The sequence below is a fragment of the Sander lucioperca genome, chromosome 14, assembly GCF_008315115.2.
Source record: "Sander lucioperca isolate FBNREF2018 chromosome 14, SLUC_FBN_1.2, whole genome shotgun sequence".
Lineage (NCBI taxonomy): Eukaryota > Metazoa > Chordata > Actinopteri > Perciformes > Percidae > Sander > Sander lucioperca.
This window is the reverse complement of record NC_050186.1, coordinates 17,206,083-17,229,199: the sequence shown is the minus strand read 5'-3', so window position 1 is coordinate 17,229,199 and position 23,117 is coordinate 17,206,083. Positions and strand designations below refer to the sequence as shown.

At 40.6% G+C, this 23,117-nt stretch overlaps 1 protein-coding gene across 1 annotated transcript in view; it reads left to right on the top strand.

Annotated features, from left to right (window-relative positions):
* The window catches only part of LOC116047285 (oxysterol-binding protein-related protein 10-like), a 79,110-nt gene that overhangs the window by 28,561 nt on the left and 27,432 nt on the right, over window positions 1–23,117 (top strand). The window contains exons 5-7 of the mRNA XM_031295957.2: window positions 699–896; window positions 11,195–11,435; window positions 16,219–16,349. Of these exons, the coding sequence (XP_031151817.1) occupies window positions 699–896; window positions 11,195–11,435; window positions 16,219–16,349 (570 nt within the window). The remainder of the gene's footprint in view (window positions 1–698; window positions 897–11,194; window positions 11,436–16,218; window positions 16,350–23,117) is intronic.

The following is a 23,117-nucleotide window of genomic DNA, read 5'->3' as shown; positions in this document are numbered from 1 at the left end:
GCTTCTTGTGGGGATTTGCTTTTTTCACTGATTCTTGGATGACTTGATTAAAAAAAAAAAAAGATGGCATATTTAAAATGTTATTGTTTTACTGTAAAATGTTTGAGGTGTTGGTGTGAGTGAAATGGTTAAGTAAGCTACCTCATGTATACAGTACAGGAACTTCTTTCACAGTCTTCTCTCGCATACAGGTCATTTTCTTCTGGTAATCTAAGAAACACGGACACAGATACAAAGAAAATGCCTCAAGGCTAAAACTGAGTCACATCTATTAAGTGAAAAGTTGCAGTTTTGTCAAACACAAATATATAATAGCCAATAGCCAGTTATTTGTTTACACAACATTTATAGGTTAAATGTTTTTATTTGGTCAAAATCTGCGAAAATATTTCTGCAGCCGCAGATTCTTTGTGGCCCTGGTTATAAGCTGTACAGCGTTAGCAGAAAACCTCATTTTAGTAACTTTGAGTCAGTAAGTAAGTAAAATGAGGGAAAAACCAAACACCACCCAGCTTTATTGGTTTACAGAATAGAATAAAATAGACTAGAAACCCTGGCATTCCTTATTGAAACTTTTTTTATGAGATGGTTTTTAGGAGCATGCTCTTCCTTTACATTACCATGCTCCTTTCACATTTGAATTCCCACACTACTCTCTCTCTCTTTCCCTTTCTGTGCCACCCCCTACTTCCCCCCAGGGCTCCTCAACCTCTGGTCGGACCCGTAGCTTCTCCCTCCTCCCCCACCTAACCCCATCTTCATCTCCGGGTTCTCAGAGGCACCTGAGCAACGCGGCCTCACCCAGCAACATCGTCACCATCACCCACCACAAATCTCCGGCTGCAGCTCGGCGGGCCATGAATATGTACCCGGGACGGCTGCTGGAGGTCAAAGAGGTGGGTGTCAAAGGCATAACTTGGCCTCGAGACTTGAAATTCAAAGCAGATGCCTGGGCGTTTATTTATTTATTTTTTTATGTTTTTGCCTTTTAAACGGGTTACACAGATAGGGAGTAACCAGGGGAGATAGATTTGCCAAGACAACATGAGTTTAGTTACATTACAACTTTGGTCTTATTTTTATAGTTTTGGTCATTTCAATCACTATCAACACAACTAAGTCAAGTTTGGTAGATCAAAATTTAGGCAAGGGTCAAGTGACTGATGGGGATAGCTGAGCTAGCCGAACCACTAGCGAGCTAATCTGCTAGTATGTTTACTGCAGACTGTGCAAGCTACAATTTTATCTTGTGTGTGTATATATATATATATATATATATATATATATAATGTGTATATATATATAATGTGTATATATATATATATATTTTGCAATGACATTCAAATCACAGTGAAAAGGTGCTTTTTTTGTTTAAACTAAATAATGTGAAAGAATAAAAAATACACAGCAGGTTGATTAACAAGCCTTACCACATTTTTCCCCTCGCTAAAGATGTTTACACATTTTTTTAAGAGCAGTTACGTTATGTGCTTCTTCTCTCAGATTTCTTACACTATAATTGGACAAGCTAACAAGGCTACTGAACTAGCTTACTTGACACCTTCAGATGTCTTCATGTCATCATGTGAACCTTGCTTTGCAGGTTGTAGTGGTCCCTTGAGTCGCCCAAGATTGGATACTTTTACTGTTCAAATTTTTCGAATCTATTTAAAACCTGGGGGTTTGGTTAAAACCTGTATAATCGTATGCCTGCTGGATGTTGATGCATTCCAGGATCTTAGCAATTAACTTGTTGTTATTACAAATAGGTGGACAGGATAAGTCAGAATAAACTAGATTTATCTTTAAAGGTAGAATATGTATAGTGAGTATCGCTAAAGTTAGGTCCCTCCTCCCCAGCTCAGAGCCAAAAATAGAACGCAGCGATGGTCGAGCGAGGTAGAAAGTGAATTAAGAGAGGGAGCACGGTTCGAAGCAGTGAATCAGAGGAATAAAACAATCTTGTGGCATTATTTCACGGCAGTTATGTTCTAAAACACAAAAAAAAACACATTAGCGGGAAGGTGCTGCGGATTATGAGTGAATGCAGAGCTTCAACCCATTAGCCTGTTTCTCCCTGTGTCTGTGTCAGTTAGACTTGTGTGTCGACGCGAGGGCAAAGCGGCAGATGGAAATAATAACGAGCTGCACAACATGCACACTGTTATCAGCTGGGGGTTACACACCCATGTGGGACCCAAAGGCTCTTTGTTGACGCCCACAAACATCCCACGCTCACCAAAATAAGAAGAAAAGAGGGCAGAGGGACAGGGTCTCTGCAGATACAGACACCACTACACACTTCTATAGTGGGTCATAAGTGATGATTGAGGGGATTACTTTTGTATTAGTCTACATATAGCTTTTTGAGGAAAGCACTGAATATTATACCTTTTAAAAAAAGAATCCCTCAAATATTAGAGTTGGGTTTAAACAGAAAAGACTTGGATGACGTCTATCAAGAAAGGTTTGTCCTGACCTGTCTGATCATTTAGTATTTTGTGTGGCCTTCAGAGCATCTACACTTGTCTCAGGTGGGACACTGGTGCAGTGAGTTCAGCAGAAATTTCTGGCTTCCTGGCAGGCTTGACACCGACTGCAGTGTGCTGAGTCTTTACTGTAAGTTCAGCTTTGTTGGCATTTCATGGTATATATTAATACTGATTAACATGGCCAGTGACAGAGGGAAGAGCTGATGGAGCGTATGTTGATGAGATGTTAAAGTGTCCGTGTGTGCAAACAACAAAGAAGATAAATGGTAAAAGTGCCGGGGAACTCGTCCACATGGAACATTTAATATTCCTGTCCATGTTGTCCTGCTTGATTTTACTACTATTTCCATAAGAGACAGACCTGCACATCCTGAGTTAATTAAAATCCTTCCACTTGAAATTTCCAATCAGTTTTTGATTTAGGCTGAAGTTCAAATCCTCATTAATTCTTTCCGCCTCAGTCACCAGACCTGTCAGTTGTGGTTACCACGTTGTCCTCATCTGCCACATCTCCATACACTCAGCACAGTCATTCACTGCTCTCTGCTTATCTTTCAAGAGAAGGTTGTTTTTTTCCTGTCTCATTTTAATAGCCTCTCTGCAGTTGGTGTATTCATTGCAACACATTAGGCCTTAAGTTGGGTTTGTGAAAGTGAAAATGATAAATACATGATGAAGGCATGATTGTATGCCCGGATTGCAAACTATAGAGCCATTAGCTGCAAAATTTTTGCTTTCACCCTTTTGTTTAAAGATGAAATGTGCTTTTCGTATTGTTGCCAGGCAGCCGTGCATCTGGCCGCTGAGTAATGGAGATAAGATGACTTTTAGCAGTTAGGAAGGAGGAAGAAACATGGACAAGGAGAGACAAGATGCTTTCTAAATGTAAAACACTACTGTCCATGTAAACTGTTGGCACAGGGAAGAAAAATAAAAGCTGACAGGGAGGAGGTCATGTTGGCCATCATGGAAAATGTTGTAGATAAGCGCTACGGAGCGTTTTTGAGCATCTTTTAGCTCATTGTTTTGGTTTTACGCATGCAACCTTTGTTTTGATTCACTCTCACTACTCAGCACCAAACAGCAGAGACGAACACAGTGAAGCATTTAAGAGCTAAAGGCCAAATAATTCCCTCAGGAGTTGGTAGAGACCAAAGACAGAGCTAAAAGAGAGAGAGAGCATTGGACTGACATTTGCCAGGTGGACAGAAACATGAATGATGTTACTCAATGTCTGCTTGATGTGTAAATAGCCAACTGCTTGCTAACAAGTTCACCATATCAACTAATCTGTTGTCTGTTTGATTTATCAGTGAATTAGTCTATAAATCACAGGTTTTTAGAGCTCAAGGTGAAGATTTAAAGGTGCCCTGTGAAGTTTTCTTTTAAAAAAAGTTACATTTCTTTCCTCATAAAACATTTGCAACTTTGATTTTTTTTTAAAAAACATTTCAAATTGTGTATTGTTTGCATCTATGTTTACTAGCCTGCGCTCTTCCTCTTTACTTCCTTTGTTGGCACATTGCTGTGTTTCATGGCAGATTACTGCCACCTGTAGATCAGTGGAATAGTGTGAAACCATTAACAGGGATGCGTATTGAGCCATAAGCATATTCACAGTGCTACTCAAGGTCAAAACCTCACTCACTTACCTTTTAAATTGCTTGTTTTGTTTGACAAACAGTCCGAACATTGATATATATCCAATTTAAATTGATGGGGAAAAAATGGAGAAAAGCAGCAAATCCGCATTTTAAAAGCTGGAACCATTGAACGTACGGCATCTTTGCTGGATAAATAGCACATTTTCAGTGTATTGGCTAATTGTCTTAGCACTAATTACCCATTTGTATATCTGCTTCTTCTTTAATTGTTATTTATTGTTTATTCAGAGACATAGTTTCACCTTGTTGCCCATTTAGAGGTTATAGGGATAAGGAGAAAATCTTTCACCTGTCACTATCTGATCCTCGCTGCAGAATAAGAAAGACAACTGTCATTTACGTCTTAAACTGGGACAAAGCAGCTTTGTATGGTGTCGGGGCGTTCTAATGCACCACAGGAACAAAAAACAATGCTTGCCTAAGAACCTGTCATGTAATTGAAACCTCACAGTAGAAGCTGAGCACATTGTATCTCCTCTACTATAACTGGAACAGTAGGGAGTGCCACACCATTAGATAAACTGTATTCAAAACTTGGCATACACCTCAACAGCTCATCTGCTTCCTCTGCTTGTCATTCTGATGACACTGTTGGAGGAGCATCAATATTTCATGCAGAGATCTTTCTTTCATGCCTTTCTTGCTCATTGAAGGCATGGCCGGCTCCAAGTTGTTAAATTCCCTATTCAGATGCGCCACACTGCATGTCTGCCTCGTCTCGCTAAGAATACCTCCCCTAAATGATTCACTCTATGACAGAAAGAGAGCAACTAGTGATCAGTGTGAGTGGAGAGTTATCTCTCACCTCTCAGGAGCAAATTCTGTCTTCTCAAATGAACTTGGGACAGTTTGAGTAAATACAGAGCAGATGGTGTGATCATTGAGCAAAACAAACACTCCTTTGGTGCTTGTGTTTTCTCTACAGGCGGAGAAAACAAGGCCCTCTGATGTGTGATTCATTTTCACTTTTGTTGCTGCTCCCTGGGACCTGATTCATGCTATCATTTAGTTTCTCTCTCCACATCCTCTATTCCTTCTCAGCCTTCCTCCCTCCCACTTTCCTTCCCTCCTCATGTAATTTGTTCTCCCTCCTTTATTCATAACAGGCCCATAAACTTGTCTGACGGTTTTGGCACAGGGCCGTGGGATGCTGGATTCAACAGTAAAGGAGTGTGCTTGCACTGTGATTTATGCACCCCTGTAGACAATAGAGGCCAGAAAGCTGCTGTGTGCTGATTTATCATTAGATTTATGCTCAAACAGTGGCATTGGGCACATTGTGGTGTACATCCCATTTATTTTCTGGTCACTATCTCTTATAATATTCATAAACACCACTCTGTTACTTTTCCGTAAGATGTCCCCCCACCCAGCTACAGATGCATACAACTTTGGCTCTTTTTCAAACAGTCATGCAGGGGAAGTGGTCTTTGCACCTCAGTGAATCTCCACATGATCTGCCTCCTCACTGCCCTGTTGATCCCCGACCCACCAGCACTCACTGACCCATCCGCACACCAGGCAGGAGGCTCAGACATACAGTGGGAGCAGCAGTTTTATCCTCCATTTCTCGTTGAAGGTTCAACTTGTTTGGAATGTTTTTGTTTCAACTTTTGTTTCTCTGTGTCAGCAACCCCCGCTGTGCCTATGCAGTAGTCTCATTAATTAATGAAGGGTCTGTTTGGTTCAGGTAGTTTCATGTTATTAAGAACCAATTTGGATCTTGACGCTATTTACACTTTGGAACCTGGTTATTACAGTAACTCCAACATGACGTAATGGTGGCATATTGGATAGTAGTGGCATAGTATGTTGTTTTAAATCTAAATAAAAGATGCCTGCAACACAAAATACACAAATATTTTTCATTTATTTATATCAAATAATACTAAAAAATGTGCATTTTAACAAATGACTCTTAGATTTTTTTTGTAGGTTGGCATAACCTCGAGGCATGATTTTGATTACATTTTCAGGAGCCATCTATGTCTTTCGAATAGTATCCTGATACATTTCAGTTTGTAACATTTTTACAGAATAACTACACAGCACTGACACTCGTAAAATATATAAGTCTTTCACATGGTAACGTTAAAGTACCAATATATTGGTGAGGTCTTGGTTTGAATGCTCAGGCCATTGTCATGATGTCACCTCCCATCCTTCTGTCCATCCATGCACGCATCTGTCTTTCCACTGGCTGTGTGACGGTGGGAGTCAGACCACATTACCATCTCTTCTCAGCCAGCTTGTCATGGCTGATGTGAACTCATCAAACGCCTCGACTCTCAGTGCAGCAGCACCACTGGGCACTTACAACGCAGCAGCAGAGCTAGATCACTGGGGTTAGGCTATTTCTGGAAGCATCACTGGTCCTGTTGGCTCCAGAGAGAGGTGTGTGTGTGTGTGTGTGTGTGTGTGTGTGTGTGTGTGTGTGTGTGTGTGTGTGTGTGTGTGTGTGTGTGTGTGTGTGTGTGTGTGTGTGTGTGTGTGTGTGTGTGTGTGTGTGTAGCTGCCATTACTGTCAACCCACTGACTTAGCTTTGTAGCAGACGTCTCTTGCAATTATGTGTTCTTTTTATGTTCATGTCCAACAGTGTAACTTGCGTATAAACCAAACAATAACAAGAAATATGAACTATATAACTATTCACATACAAAGAGCCACATTATTTAGAAAGTCAAGCTTAGTTGTATGTATGTATGTATATATGTATGTAATGTATATAAATGTCTATTGTTACATTTATGAGCAAGTTTGGGATCAGGAAGAGAAGATTTGTTTTTATATTAAACATACCATATTTAATGTGCATTTAAATTATACTTGAAGGTGGCTCTGGTACCTGATTAGTGACCCCTGTCGCCCACATGAGGTGTGTGTGTGTGTGTGTGTGTGTGTGTGTGTGTGTGTGTCCTAATATAGTGGCTCTCTCTCTTCCTGGCCACATGTACAGTATGCTTGGATTTTTCCTTTTTTTGCTTTAAATGACGTATTTATCTTTTTAACTTATCTTCTTCATGTTATACGTGTCTCTCTCTTGACACAAGCATAATAATAAAACCCAGTGAGCTGTGTTATTTCTAAGCATGGTATGGGCTTTATTTTTGTTACTTAAGGTTGCATAGCAACACATTTGCTCACCAACTGGCATTGCCACCCGTAAAGGCCCTTTTAGTAAATATATACCCTGAATCAGCTCTGATTTCTGGTATTACTGATGCACTACAGACACAGCTATACTTCTAAAGCTTAAGCTTAAAGTTTATGCCTACATTTTCGCATGTTGCACAAAATGTACTGCACATAAATGTGAGTGTTATTAATAATTTTGCAGGTTTGCTACAATTATACCATAAATTCAATATCAATATGTGACTATATCAACTTGAAAAGCAATACCCAAAAATGTATCTATATAGTATGAAACAATTTTTTGCCTCCCCTTCCTTTTTTCAGTACTTTAAGGTCATATTTTCACCTAAAATGGCTACAATGAATTGCCTCTCTCTCAAATTTCTTCAGTCACATGATTGTGTGCATTGGATTGCATGTAAGAGCACTTTTTGCTCAGTCACTTTAGTTAGCCAAAATCCAAACTTTTCCAAAAGTACATATATTCTCAACCATGTATAATCTAATGCTGAAACAGAATGATCAGACTTATCACCTATGCGTGAAAATGGTTTACTATGATATCTTGACACAATAAAATAAATAAAGGCAAATTATTATATCCAGCTCTTTATCACCTTATAAAGTGCAGTAAAATAATTACCATTATGAATGGGACACAGAAACATCTGTCCTGAGGGTTTTAGATGTAAAAAAAAAAGAGATGCTGTGTGAAGTCCTTATTATTTGAAGGGCACTGGGAAAATGATATGATATCAGCATGCTGAACACTAAGTCTATTTTTAACAAGCATTGCAGACAACAATTTGAGCTTCCTCTGCCTGAGGAATTCAACATTCGACATAAGTAAATAGCTGAATAATTAAACAAGCTCTGTGCTTTTAAAAATAAAAGAAAATCCTTTACATGAATGTGTATGCCACATACTGTATAACCTCACCACAACAACTCCCAAATAGTTCTGTGTACTGATGCAGGGAGACAGATGTGCTATTGAAGTGCATGTGGAGGAAGAGTGTTTGTGAAGCCATACAATATTAATGAATACAACATTTCCAGGCTGATAAACAACCCAGATTTATTAACCCCAAGAGAAGCTTATTACCCTCTAGCAAGAACCAACTCTGTCTTCTCCCCTTTTTGTGATACATTTAGACTCTAATAGGTGAGTCATACAGATATACTTCTCAGGAAGAAATGTTCTGTAGGAGCACAAGGGAGAACTTTTTTGTTTGAAGAGTTTTAGCAGTTTCTTTTTTGGCAATGCCGTCTTGGAGATTGTGCCTGTAGTCAAGACTGAGGTGACACCACTGGAATTAAGTTAAGTTGTGTCACTTCCTACACACAAGCAAAACAGTATAGATGTCTGAGAAGGTGGAAGATATAGTGTTACATTAATATTTATTTCTATCATGCGTGTATCTGCATACTTGGTGGTGTTGATGGATGTCAAAATGAAAATGTACATTTAGAACCTATTCTCAACCTGCGAGGAACTGCGGATGAAAATTAGCCTGTATGGCTAAATCTGGCATATTTACATGTTGGACCTTGTACTCATGTTGATTAATGTGCATTGTCCCTTTTTAAATAAAGAAAAAAAAAAGGGAAAAAAAGGAGATAGCAGCTTCAGTTCTCGGTCGGAAAGGGCTATCTGACGGCAAGGTAAAGTGGTGACAATATTCTAAATATAGCATACAATTAAAGGGATACTTTGTCGATTTTAAACCAGCTCTGTGTCATGGCACTGTGTGTAGATGAACGGCTTCCCTCCATGGCACCAGCTATCAGTTCGTTAGTCTCACGTTGTTTTTTTCAGATGCAGAGTGATACTTATTGTGCAAAGGAATTTGACGTCATAGCCATTGTATATGGTTTCTATATCATGCTATGAACCAATCGGATTGCTTCATTTGAGCTGCCCATTTTATAATAACCATATAAAACAGCTATGCCGTTTAATTCCTTTGCACAATAAGTATCACTCTGCTCTGTGATTTTTTTTGTGAATCTCTGTGAAAGTTCTATGAGCTGAGCCGACTACAAATATCTCCCGTTGCCAGGTCGTATCAAGTCTCGCTTTGCCAGACCATCCACACGGTGCGGAGCGGAGGAGGGTCTGGCTAGTCCACACAGCATTCCGGGATGGAAGAAAAACGTCATGGGCGGGGCTGAGCTCCGCACGGACCCGCTGCAAAATAGTCATGCAAGAGAAAACTCAGATTGGACTAGCTGAAATAGCTAGCTGTCTCAATTTACCATGCAGAGATCTGAGGAGCAGTCAACAATAGTCCTCATAAAGCTACCAGAGTTTAAAATTCCAACACAAAGAAAGCGGAAGAAAATGGAGAATACATGCATCCGGAATTTCCTGCAATCCGGGAAGTGGAACGTAAAGGATGTAGACTAGGTCGTATCTAAGGTCCGTCCTACTTACCGGAGCAGTGAACAATGTTTCCATTGCATAATAACCTTTGTGATAGCAATGATTGTTCCAGGTGTTAGTCAAACCCTCAGGCGTTGTTAGAAAAAAAATTATGCTTAGAACGGTTTTGCTTCAGTTTCTTTGTTAAACCATTTGCATCCAAACTGCTGTTTTAGTATTTATGTTTTAGTATTTCTGTATTTCATGTGTTAATCATGAAAGCTGAGTGACCTTGCAAAGAGCACAGGATGTATCCCTGAGGGCAGAGCGCATAATGTGGAGGAGATACCGGGCCTGACCACAGATATGAAGAAAAGCTACTGATTGCATGAACCGAATAACTAACTTGACTCCCAACTCCTTTTAAAAAGACACTATTGTGAACAATCTTCAGTAATTTTTCTGTAATTATGCTGAAGTGCTGTAAACTGACTCTACATGCTGCAAGTACACAAAACTTTTAAGAGAATTCCAGTGATTTTGTCCATTCTTTGATAAATATCCTAACAGGCGTTATCAGGTAAACAGATTTATTGTTTGAAAAAACTAGATTTTGATTGCAAAACGCATTAAAATATTTATGAATGGTCTTAAAAAATGTTCTTTGGCAAGTGACCATGGTAACTAGTTTCCTCTTCAGTATTTTAACAAGCAAACAAGCTAATCTCATTTGTTAAGGATTTGACACATCTTATCACAATGAAACACTAGACTTGCGACTAATTAGGTGTGCAATTCATGTGTCAACTGTGAAAATGCACATTTAGGGATGAAGCTGGAGTAATTTAGTTTTTCTTATTGTCAACAAATCCCATGAAAAGACCAAAAATAAATGTGTTAGTCTTTTTCTCAATACTTTCTGACTTCCCTACCCTGTCTTTGGCCCGAAACACATTGGTTCCAACTTAAGACATACATATTTAAAAATGAGCCACAGATCTATAGTTTCAGCATCTAAAAATATAATTCCAAAAACAGCTGGGCACTGTAGTTTTTAGCAGACGTTATTCAAAACCTAAAATACCACCATCTTAATCTTTTAAAGGCAAATACATTTAATTACCCACTGAATTTCTTGTTCCTTAAAATGAATGGTTGAAAATAGACTGACATAGAATAGTAAACATCAGGAAAGAGTAAATCCTGCCAATGTACAGTGAGTGAAAGGGATAGTTTCTTTTATATTAAATGATATATTGTACGTTACTCACTGGTAAGGGTATAGATTTCCTAGCCATCCAGTGGCCAGGATTGTTTTTTAATGTTGAATTAAATGTAATGTGTCTTAAATTATTGTCTGGTAAAGCTGGCTGAAAGATGCAGTTACAGGACTCATTGCCTCAGCTAATATACATCTGCATCCATCCACTACCTGTGAGTAACTGATACTATATCATGTCAAATAATCTTAGCTATCTCTAGGTAATGTGACTGTTGACTGTGTATTTTAATGCTGTACATATCTGTTGTCCCACAGGTGATGTCCCAAGCAGAGGGCCAACAGAAGAACCTGGTGCAGTCCATTGACTCTCTACCCACCAGAGGCCCTCTCTCCTGTCTGGACCAGGACCTCCTGCTGCTCAAAGCCACGTCGGCTGCCACACTCAGCTGCCTGGGAGAGTGCCTGAACATCCTCCAACAGACCCAGAGCCACAGCCAGGCACCACCTCAGTCCCACGCCTCCCAGTGCAACTACGCCGCCCATGGAGCCCCCTCCGGTGAGTCCGCCCCTGGCCCTGTTCCAGTGCTGCTACTGGAGCCCCCGACCCCTCCATCTCCCCCATCCCTCTTGTCTTTCCAGTGTCCTCTTCCAGAGCCCAGTGGCAAGGGCCAGCTGGGGCAGCTGGACTGTGGTTCTTGTCCCTGCCTGATGGGTACCATGAACTTCAATGTTTGTAGTCAATGTTGTTGAATGTTACATTTGTGTGTTAAATTGTTTTATTTTGTTCCATATATGTTGTTTGTCATAGTTTGTAGTTGTTGGTGTTGTACTGTGCTGTTTTCAATTCATTGTGTCCCTTCAATGTCGTCAATTGCATTGAAATGCCAATTGCTCCTTAAAATGGAAGTGCCAAGTACAAGCATGAATGTGAAGTGTGTTTGAACATAATTTTATTGTCAGTATTATTTACAGAATCCTTGAAAGCATTTCAACTGTTTCCCTACATGCATGTCAGAACTAAATCAGAGTTTATGTGTGAAAGAGTAAACCTATGACTAATACTATGCACTTTTAAATCTCCTCAAAGGATTAAGTCTTTGCCTAAGGAATCCACACTGGTGCCTAAAATGTCAGACCTCTGCCATGTTTAACCAATCTCTGTGCAAGATCACTATGGATCCAATAAAGTTGTTTCGATTGAAACCATTTTCAACCTGAGGCTGGTTCTATTGGCATAACACTAAGGATTAGGATGAGTGAACAGTGCCTAAAGGTGGAAATACAAAAAAGCTAATTGAAAATCAATGAAACATTGTTGACTAATCCTATTTCCCCAAATACAGAGGAATATTTATTATCCATTTACAGTCTCCAAGTTGATATAATACAACACCATAAATGTTTTCTCCAGGAAAGACGAGAGCTGATTTAAAAGTAATACTCGACTGAAAATCTATTGAACACCAAACACTCTGACAATGTGTAGCGTGCTCTTATTTTGGAAGATGGCAGATGTAGTCAGTTTAGATTTACAGCAGTTACGATGGATCCCAAAGGCCACCCATAAATCATTTAGTCCTTAGAAATGTCTCAAACACATGCAGCATAATCCACTTTTCTGCTTTTGACAAAATAATCTACCATTTAGTAACTGTTCTGGACCTTTCATGGAAATGTAGAAATCCAAAATGGACTTGTACTTATTGTTACTAAATGGCTAATAAAGCCCATTTTTTGTTGGCAAAACAAGGATTGTTTTAAATAAACTGAAGAAGTGGATTGTGTTGTAGGAGTTGTTTATGAAGTTCCTGTGAATGTTTTTGACGCTGTTCCACCGAAAAAATTAAGGATACAAGTGGCCAAAATGAGTTTTCTTTGCAAGGCGGCTGGGCTCACCCTAAAGGTGTGAAAGCGAGGCGAATTTGAACGCTGAACCTTTCTTGCACTCCATGTTGATTCACTCCAAACAGCGAATGTACCAACTGTTAGGTGTAAGCTAGATAGTAATGAACTCACAGTATGTCGTGCAGCTCAGCCTCTGTCTGATGTCAGAACTCACCAGGAACTCCATTTCTTTCTGACATGTCCCTTCAGTTTATGTTTAAATAACTAAATCCCCAGGATAAGCATAAATGTCTCAGTTTGCGCTGCCCCATGCTAATTCACCTCACTTGCTCTGAACAGACCTTTCAAGATATAGTTAGGAGCTTAAACATATGTAAGGAACTCAGTGTAGCACCACTCCTCATTTGTCATTTGAGGTGGAATGCTTCCTAAACACCTCTCTGTGGAGGTAGTCCAGGCACGTCCAACTGGAGAACCTGGGGCAGACCCAGGAGCTGCTGAAGGGCTGACATATCCTATCTACTTTAGCTTGGGAACGCCTTGGGATCACCCCAGGCAAAGCTGGATGACAAGGCTAGGGAGAAAGACGTATTAGCTACCTTGCTGCTGCCACAGAGCCCCGGACCCATATAAGCAGCAGAAAGTGGATGGATGATTTTGACGCATGTTTTTGTTGTGACTTCGTGGTCCCCAGTGGAATCCATTGTAACTGCTGCCATCTTTTAGGTCCTAAAGGTGCATGTTATTGGTGGAGCATTTAAGCCAAGAAGTTGTGTTCCACCTCCATCTATGACTTTGGGAAGTTCTTTTGGGGTCTGGTTTTGGGTGGGTGCCGGATACCCGCAAATCTGCCGGTCCTCACAGTCTTTTGGTCTTCTCTTTGCGCCAACAGTCACGCTGCCCTGTACCTGTTCATCAGACAGGGGGTGGTGTGGAGTGGGACCACCGGGCCGCAAGTACAAACCTCTTTCCTTCCGCTGCCTGGCTGATATGTCCTGTGGGGGTCCAGCTGCTTCCCGCTTCCGGCATGTACCCCCCACACCTCAGTGAGGAGTTTTTTGTTAGGATCCTCGGTTTTGCCGAGTGATGGGTGGCTTTGAGCAGCATCCAGATTTGATTCAGCTGATAAAGGGAGTGGCTGGCTGGTCGGTCGGTTGGTTGGTTGAATGGTTTTGTTATGCCCACACAGGAAAGCTTTGCCACTGCATGGGCAAGATAACTCTTTGGTAGAGAGCCGAGCATGAGGTTGGACTGAGTTTGGCTGGCACGTTAGTCCCTCCAGGCTCCTATTACTACAAAACCAGAGCAGCTTGTCTGAGTCAGCTCTAGTAATTGCAAAGACAGTGCAGGAACTTGAAGGATCTTTGTAAACTCCAACCAAAAACCTGCCAGTCACAAACCACACAGCATATTATCATAACTGATCGCAGAGGATCTTAGATGCTCTCTGTAGATCCCTTCTGTCACTGCCATAAAGAGCTTGAAGCCCAACCCTCTGTCTCTTTCACCCCACACGCAGAACATTTTCCTTTAAGGAAATTAAAATCCATAAAGGAAATTTACTTTGCTAACTAGCCCCTTTGCAGCTTAACGTAAAGAGAGAAACAGAAAGTAGATTTGTAGGGTAAGAGTTGTATGTGAAAGCATCACAAAATCTGAATCAATGTCACAGCCCAGAAATGGAAGGTAAAGCCATTGGAAACATCTACTGCATGAATGTTTGTTTCTCCACTGTTTGATCTACGACGGCCTTTTGATTCACCTGCATGCATCTATCCAATGGCCCAGACATCCCCCTGCAGTGTTTCTACTTCTGGTGTTCATTGTGACATCTCAGAGAAAAGTATGTCATATATTATATATATTATATAGTATATATAACTATTTCCAGAAATGTTTTCCCTAAAACCCTATCTTGAAATGAACTCCCAGGATCCTATTAACCTCCAAATATCTTACGAATAACCTTTTCAAAACATTCAGTTTCACTGTATTTACAACTCACACTTAACTCACCTTGGGCCAGAGCCACCACTGCTCATGTCTCCATGAGAGTCCAGTATTGTTGGAGAAGGTTCACTAACACGTTTTAGGTTCCTCTGAGTCAAACTGTCTGTTGACCAAAATAGAGACCCGGCCTTAGGGCTATTTCAGCTCATTTTGTTGAGACAGACTCGCGTCAGACTCTGCAGCATGTTGAACTATGTCAGCACAGCTTGCTTCTCACTAATGGATATCATAGAACGGCCTGTTGGTGCATTAGACTTTTAACCTAATTTGAGTGTTGGGGCTGGAGAGGAGAATAGCCTGTAGTACCGATCCATTTACAGTACTTTGAAATGTGATCTACTACTGTGATTTATATAAGAAGCGTTTAAATGAGGCAACTTGTAGCTTGGTTAAAGTTTTTTTATTTAAAGGACAGCTGATCACATTATCTTTAGTTTCTGATAAGTCTGGAAATACAAAATATGATCAGTGAAATAGCTCTGCATTAAATACAGTTTTGCAGAAGCACAATGTTAGAAGGGTGTCAGAGGCGGTGACTAAATTTTTGTTTTTGTTTTTAAGGTTGTAGTGTTGTTAAGCAGATATCCTGTATCAGTATTGTCACCATTGGTTCCTCTTAAGTAATGCAGTTTTCCTATGTTTGGCATGAGTCATAATGAGACTTTTCACCTTACGACATTACATAATTTTGTAACTTATTGACCTGTAATTCAAACTCAAGGCAACTCTAAAATTAGCAATTGCTAGATGTGATTGAAATCAACATGGCAATATTGAGAACATATTCTTCCTCATAATATCTGTATAACAAAATATGGCAAGTGTGTGCAGAATCCCACATAATCAATCAATCAAATTGTTTAGTAACATTAATTTGGACAGCAGAATTTTGTAAAAAAAAACAATAATGGAAGAAAAATGAATTATCATGTCTGCATATCTGACCTTAGTTGAGCTAATATATAACAAGACCAGGATACAAAAATAAACAAATATTAAATTTTAACAGACACACACACAAGCATACACACAATTTCCTGATGTCTAGTCTCTGTTAAAGCAACACTAGATAACTTTTTGTAACTTAAAATAATGTTTCCAAAATCGTTTCAGTGGTTCATCAACTTGTAACAGGGTGAACGGCACTTCTGCATTCGCTTTGCGGCTCTCAACCGGCTATAACCGCACTATGCAAGTTTGCCAGATCGGGTAGCGGACCGAAGCGGGAAAAGTTCTCTATTGTTGCTTTAATAACACACCCTCACTTCAGTGTCATTTAGGAGAACCTTAATATTGAATGTCAGAAATGAACATATAGAGTGCGATATGAGTTGTCTCTTTCATTCTTATTATCAATTTCATCCAAACCAAAATTGAGCATTAATACTCACAAATCAAGAGTACAAATCAAACAATAGCAAATCCCAAGTATCTCCTTGTCACTGTTGTTAACTTTGTTGTTAACTAACTTTGTCGTTTTTCAGATGGTGTTCCTGTGTGGACTGTACCAAAGTCGCCCTCAGGGGAGCAGTTGAAGAACGGAGGTCTGACTCCTCTACGATCAACCGAGCCCTCTCCGGCCCTCAGGAAAAGGAGTCTGTCCCATGGTGCTGAGGTGAGAAACATTATGTCATGGTGTTAAACATCACCTCGGTCCTCCGTCTTGCTCTTCCTTCTTCCCCTTTGTCTGTTAGAGATCTGTTAGAGTTTATAGTGTCTCAGACGTGGGACCCAGAACACTGTGGGGCTGCACATCTAATCTAGGAGATAGTGGAAATGAAGTATTGTCCTCTGTGATTTCTGACGGGGAGCGTGTTTCTGGGAGGTTAGAGTTGTTAAGAAAATCATTTTACATTTAGCCATTTGGTTGATGCTTTTGTACAAGGTTGCAGGTGCATGCAGTAAGGCGTAAGAGTGTAGGACATTTTGTTTGTGATGTTTTGCCTTTATTGGATAGTGACTGTAGTTACAGGAAACATGGGGAGAGAGAAAGGGTTATGACATGCAGCAAAGGTCATTGGCTGGAATCGAACCACAAACATTGCATTTATATGGTACGCATTGTAAACATTATTCTACCACGACGCCCCTACAAGCATTAAATCCCACTGGGAAATTAATCTTAACCTTCTTAAAAAACCTTCTGATGGTTTTACTCGAACAAAATGATGCATGTTTAAACGTCAGTAATATTAGTCGTTAGGAACATCCCTAACAGTTACATTATTATCACATGATAGTGTGTTTCGTCGCTGTCCAGTCAAAACCATGTATCTCCAAATTTGGTAAATCTTTGAAATACATTTGTGGATTAAGTGATCATTTATTGGTAGGGAAAATTCTCTTAAACCATTTTAAACACATTGGATTACGTGAAAAACACCTTGTCACAAAGCTGATAACAGGCCTAGTTTTGCTTGGCTCATAAAAAGTGTTTTTAGAAAATTCAATAAACCATAAGCAAACATAGACCTAATTTAAAAAGGCATTAAATAGGTTGCTGATCAGCAACTAAGTCATAAGTATTTGATGTCAGACTTTCCAAAAGCCTTTGAAGCTGTGCTTGCTTTAAAATGCTTTACCATTTTATAAAAACACTTTTCTTACTGCAGTAAATCTTTCTATCTTGCAGTAAAGCGAAAGGCTACTTGCAAGATAAGAAACGGTATATAAAACTGAATAAACCTACTTACCTCTTACATTTTATTCTGTGGGGATACTGTAACGCCCATCAAACAAATAAGCATCTTCCCAGACAATAAAAAATGGGTTAACAAGGATATGAAAATCTGCCTGGTCCAGAAGAAGAAGGCCTTTCTGGAAGGAGATAAACTCAGGGTGAGGGAACTGGAGAAGGAGTTTAGGAGGAAGGCCAAGTTGGCTAAGATTGATGATAAAACAAGGTGGAGCAGAAGTTAATTTCTGGGAATGCAAGGGAAGCATGGCAAGGCTTGAACATCATGATGGGCAGAACATCCAAGCCTGCAGGGGCTGCCTGCCCAGACCCATCTCTTGCGGAGAAATTGAACGTCTTCTTCACCCGTTTCAATGGGGGCAGCACAACACCCACCTGGGCCCCCCCAACCCCCAGCTCCAACCTCCAACCCCTCTTTATTGACGAGCAGCTGGTGACCTCCACACTGCGCAGAGTCAACCCACACAAGGCCTCTGGCCCTGACAGGCTTAGAGGCAGGGTGCTGAAAGAATGCTCCACTCAGCTAAGTGGCGTTCTCACCAGGCTGTTCCAATACCTCCTGGACTCTGGCTGTGTCCCTGACCAGTGGAGGGAATCCACCATCATTCCAATCCCTAAAAAGGCACCTGATAAGGACCTAAAGGACTACAGACCAGTGGCACTAACATCTGTGCTGTGCAAATGTATGGAGAGGGTGGTCTGTAACCTCCTATCAGGCATGGTGTCAGACAAGCTGGACCCATTCCAGTTTGCCTCAGGGCAGGACGTGGTGTGGAGGATGCAAGCCTCACAATTCTAGACACTGTCACCAAAAACCTGGACTCAGCACATCCACACACCAGGATTTTATTCATGGACTTTTCCTCAGCTTTTAACACTGTGAGCATTGCTAAACTTCTACATCACCTCTCTGATCTTCAGGTTCACCCAACACTGACCCTGTGGACTAAAAGTTTTCTGCTGGACAGACCACAACAGGTGTCTTTTAATGGGGTTCAATCAACCAAGCTTATTTTAAATACTGGACTCCCCCAAGGTTGTGTTTTATCCCCAATCCTCTTCTCTGTGTACACCAACAACATATGGTGTAACAGTGAAGGTATGGCACTTTTTAAATATGCTGATGACATTGCTTTGGTTGCACATATGTCTAACATTGACGCCCTAACTCGCTACCAGCAGGTAGTAAATAATCTGTCCCAAACTTTTGTTGAGCTCTCCTTGGAGCTCAACATTACAAAAACAAAGGAGCTATGCTGTGGGGGCAGAGACAAGGCATCACCTCTGTTCCAGCCACTTAGCATCCAGGGTCAGCCAGTGGAACAAGTGCAGGTATTCAGGTACCTGGGCACAGAAATAGACACTTCCCTGTCTTTCTCACAACACACAGACACAATATACAAAAAAGCACAACAACGTCTCCATCTGCTCAGAAAACTCATCAGATCAGCAAGGACGTGTTAACTTTGGTTTACCGCTCCCTCATTGAATCAGTTCTCACTTTCAATATCTCTTCCTGGTACAACCAACGTATAGTGAATCACGCTGCCAAAATAACTGGCTCCCCCATCCCCCCCACCACCCCCCCACCTATCTGAGCTGTACAGCTGCTCAGTGATCAGGAAAGCCAACCTGATCCCAGAGGACCCTCTCACCCCCTCCATCACTCCTTCCAGCTGCTACCATCAGGCAGGTGTTTTAAGGTACCACTGGCCCGCAAAAACATCTCCAAGAAACCCTTCATCCCCTCTGCAATAGCCATACTAAACAGCACAAAATGAACACCGCAGTCAGCTGATACCTTAACACCCCTTGTCTTGTTTTTATATGTCTGTGTGAATGTCTTTTTGTGACTGGAGCTTTGTCAAAGAAAATGTTCTGTTACCCTTGCGTAACAGACAATAAAGCAGGGGTGGCCAACCAGTTAGGTATGAAGAGCCACAAAAAAAAACGCACCATAGCAAAAAGCCACACAACACATGCACGTCCACACTACAACAGCAACAGTGTCTTCCAGATCTAATTACAGTCATAATACATAGCAGTTTTCATATTTTTTTTTTCTCACTTAGATTGACTCAGTGGGAAACCTGACAGTCTTTGTTATCCACAATCCTTTTCAGGTCTTGCTTGAACTCGGTTGTGGCCACTCGAAGCAACTCTCTCACTCATTTGTCACTAAAGGGGCTTTCAAACAATCAGATTCAGCAGTGAAAGGGTTAACGAGGAAGGTGATCTGTGGCCGCTGTTTTTCCTCAGGTTGCAGAATCTGTCCTCAAAACTCTGCTGCATTATTTTCCATTTTAAAATAATTGGCAAATGTATTGGCAGATGCATTCAAATGTGTTTTTTATTTTACTTTTCTGAAATACTGTATGTTTCAGAAAAGTTAAAAACAACAATCAACCAATGACACAGCCCCCAGCCACACAGTAAGAGCCTCACAGGAGCAGGCAAAGAGCCGCATACGGCTCAAGAGCCACAGGTTCGCCACCCCTGCAATAAAGTATTGTCTTATCTTATCTTAAAATATATAAATAAGCCACTCATTCATTCCAGTGGACTGTGAACAAATCTGTGCTAGTGATGATGTTGAGGCAGTAGTTTTCTGGATTTCTGCCCCACTTTCTTTTCATTTTCTCATGTTTGCTCTTGTTGCCCAGCATGAGAAGCACTCATCGCTTCTGAAAGTTTTAACATAGCTGCTGTCAAATAAGTGGGTCACACAGTATAGAGCTGGAACTGAGCCGATCCCAGGAGGGCCTTGCCTGCCTGCTGCAGAGAGGGGCTGTCCAGACCACCCTGTTTCATTGACAGGAAATAGAGGCCCCATGACTCTGATGTAAATGTTTGCCAGTTGGGTGGAGAGAAAGAAGGACAGGTAAAAGTGTAAGGTTTAGAGGGTTTTGCTTTCTGTTCCAAATGGAAAGCAGACGTCTTAATAATTTTGTTAAAATCCTGATTATTAAAGGTCCAATATGTAATATATTTACTGTAATAAATCCAAAAATAACCCCACTTCGTCATCAGATATTAAGGAAACATGCTAAGTTGAAATACTATCTTTTCTGACAACAATGCTAATGCCAGTATTTTCTCCTTTTGAAATTTCCGTTCCGTGATGGAATTTCTGTTTGTGTTTTGGCCTGTGTGTTGTTATCAACTGCCCAGTTTGACAGCCAGGCCGGGTTGCCAGATATACCTGTAAAAATCTAAACCCAGCATGCTGCAGCTGTTATGTAAGTACAGCCATGAAAGCAGTAAACAAACGAACAGGATCAACGGAGATAAATTCTACCCGACCTAAAAAAAAACAGCATGTTTCTAACAGTTGCGTGACCAGAGACGTAACAAACCCCGGGTAAATATTGGAGATGTATTTGAAAGATGGAGACAGCTTAGAGCCCAAAAGGACGCCGAGTTGGCTAATTTCCTCCTGAACAGGTAGCTAAGCATTAGTTTCAGGCTAATTTATCACGGCTACAAGGGACGAGCATTTTATGTAATTTCAACATTGGTGTACTCACATTAAATTATATAGCTAGAGTACCCGAGTTGGTTGCTCGCAAAAACAAATTGAGACACAGCCAGTAAAGTGACCCTGACTGGTCCTGGCTGATGCCGCCATGCTAACCCTGCTAACGTCGGAGGACCAGGCAAGCGGGCCACGGCTGTTTACAACATGTTGCATGTCTGCAGCCGTAGCTGACAACGGTGAGTTGTTTTAAGCCAAGAGAGGGGGGCTGTAAATCGGGAAGATATGACCGTGAGTTTGCAGTGTGTTTAGCGATTGTTGCCGTAATTCTAAGCCAATAAAGTGTGTTCAGTCGGGTGGAGAGGACAAGCGTCTAGCAACATTGTTGTGGATGCTCCTTCAGCGTGCTTTGGAGGAGGGTCTGGCAAAGTGAGACTATGGATCCTGCGGTCTCAGCCTGGCAACCTCTGTGAACGTCGAGTCTGGGTAGGAGGGGGCGGGGGAGACGACTCTATCCAGTATTTTGAATTTGTACTGCAGTAACTATTTTAAACACTAGCTGTCAGTATTACATACTATTCCACCTTTAACTTCAAAGGACCTTAAAGAAAATTATTTTTATTTGTGTTATTTTTGATGGTGTGCTTTTCTTGTTTCCATGGATACTAATTATGTTCAGTTAATAGCTGAAACATGTTTCAGTTATTTAAAATATCAGCATGTTAGTTTTTATTTACAGTCTCAGAATTTTTAGACTCACCCTGAGTCAGTCATTTTTGTGTAAACCCAGGAAAAAGTCTCTCTCTCTGACATTGTATCATCTGTGTAGACCCCCAATGTATTGTAAAAACAGCAAATCATAATCTGTAGTTGAAGAATGCAAGGCAGGCTGAGGGAAAGGTTAATTGTAACACATGAACGATCATAGGTGTAAACATGATTGTTTGGCTTCCAAAGAATTTTACTACATACAGTCTTTCCTCTATGTTGATTAAAATTTCTGCTGCCACAGTATCAGAAATAGGGCAGACACAAAACAGGGTTTCCGCTATGTACATGTAGCAGCGGTGTACCGCATCTGCAGAGCCATCTTTTTCTTTGTATGTCCACAGTAGGTAAGTAAGTAACTTATATAGCACCTTTCAAAAGCAGAACGTCACCAAATGCTTCACAAAAGAAAAAAGCCAACCAACATAAAAATAAAAGACATATAAATACAAACATTGGAAAATTAAAACGCTATAAACAGCAGCTGGTTATACAATAAATACGAGTTACACCAAAGGTATTGTAAAAAATGAATAAGTACGGTATCAAGAATACAGAATTCACAAAAGTATACGTAGACGTCAAATTAGTGACATTGTCCCTTATGCCACGAAGAAACAAGTATCACCAGTGAAAGAAACAACTCAATAATGAATCCACCACAGTGAAAGTAAAAATATAAAAGTATTTTTAGTATTTTACTAAAAATAGTAAAATACGTAAATTAACGGTCACTAAGAAAGTTCTAAACTGCTACAGTATGGAACTTTTCCAGTAGGTGTTGCTATAGCAACAGAATGGTTACCTGATGATCACCAGTAACGGTTGTTCATTTGAGCATCATGTAAATACACCTCTGTCCATAAAACAATATATATTCCTCTGTTACATGAATCACATTGGTCTTTGTCATCCTATTATTGAATAGCAGAATAATGGAATCCTCAGCTGTGAATAACAAGATGAAGATAAATGGGGCAAGTGTCATCTCGACAGCATTTACTGCCACGCCCGCTCATAATAGCCTTTCTGTCAAATGTTAAACTTGGGTGATTATTTGTCATAAATCTCTGTTGTTAAACATTAAGGGAACCATCTGTTAAACACTCATATCCTATAATGGGCTGACACACGTTTAAATCTAACCACAAAACAAGGTACAGGGGACAGCGAGGGACATTTTACCCTTAATGTGAGCAGTGAAGCAGCGCCCTGCCTAACCGCCACGAGGGATTTAACTGAGCTGGCAGCTAAATATAATCTGGAGGCACAGAGATGTAATCTGTCATGTTAATGAACATTTTCTATTGACATGTGAGTGTAAAATGGGTATTACAGTGTGGCTATGGAAACCCATTTACAGCTAATTGTCAAGCTGTTCAACATACTTCATGGTGCACAATTAGGAGCAAGGGAGGCAGGGCAGCTCATAATGGTGATTTGGC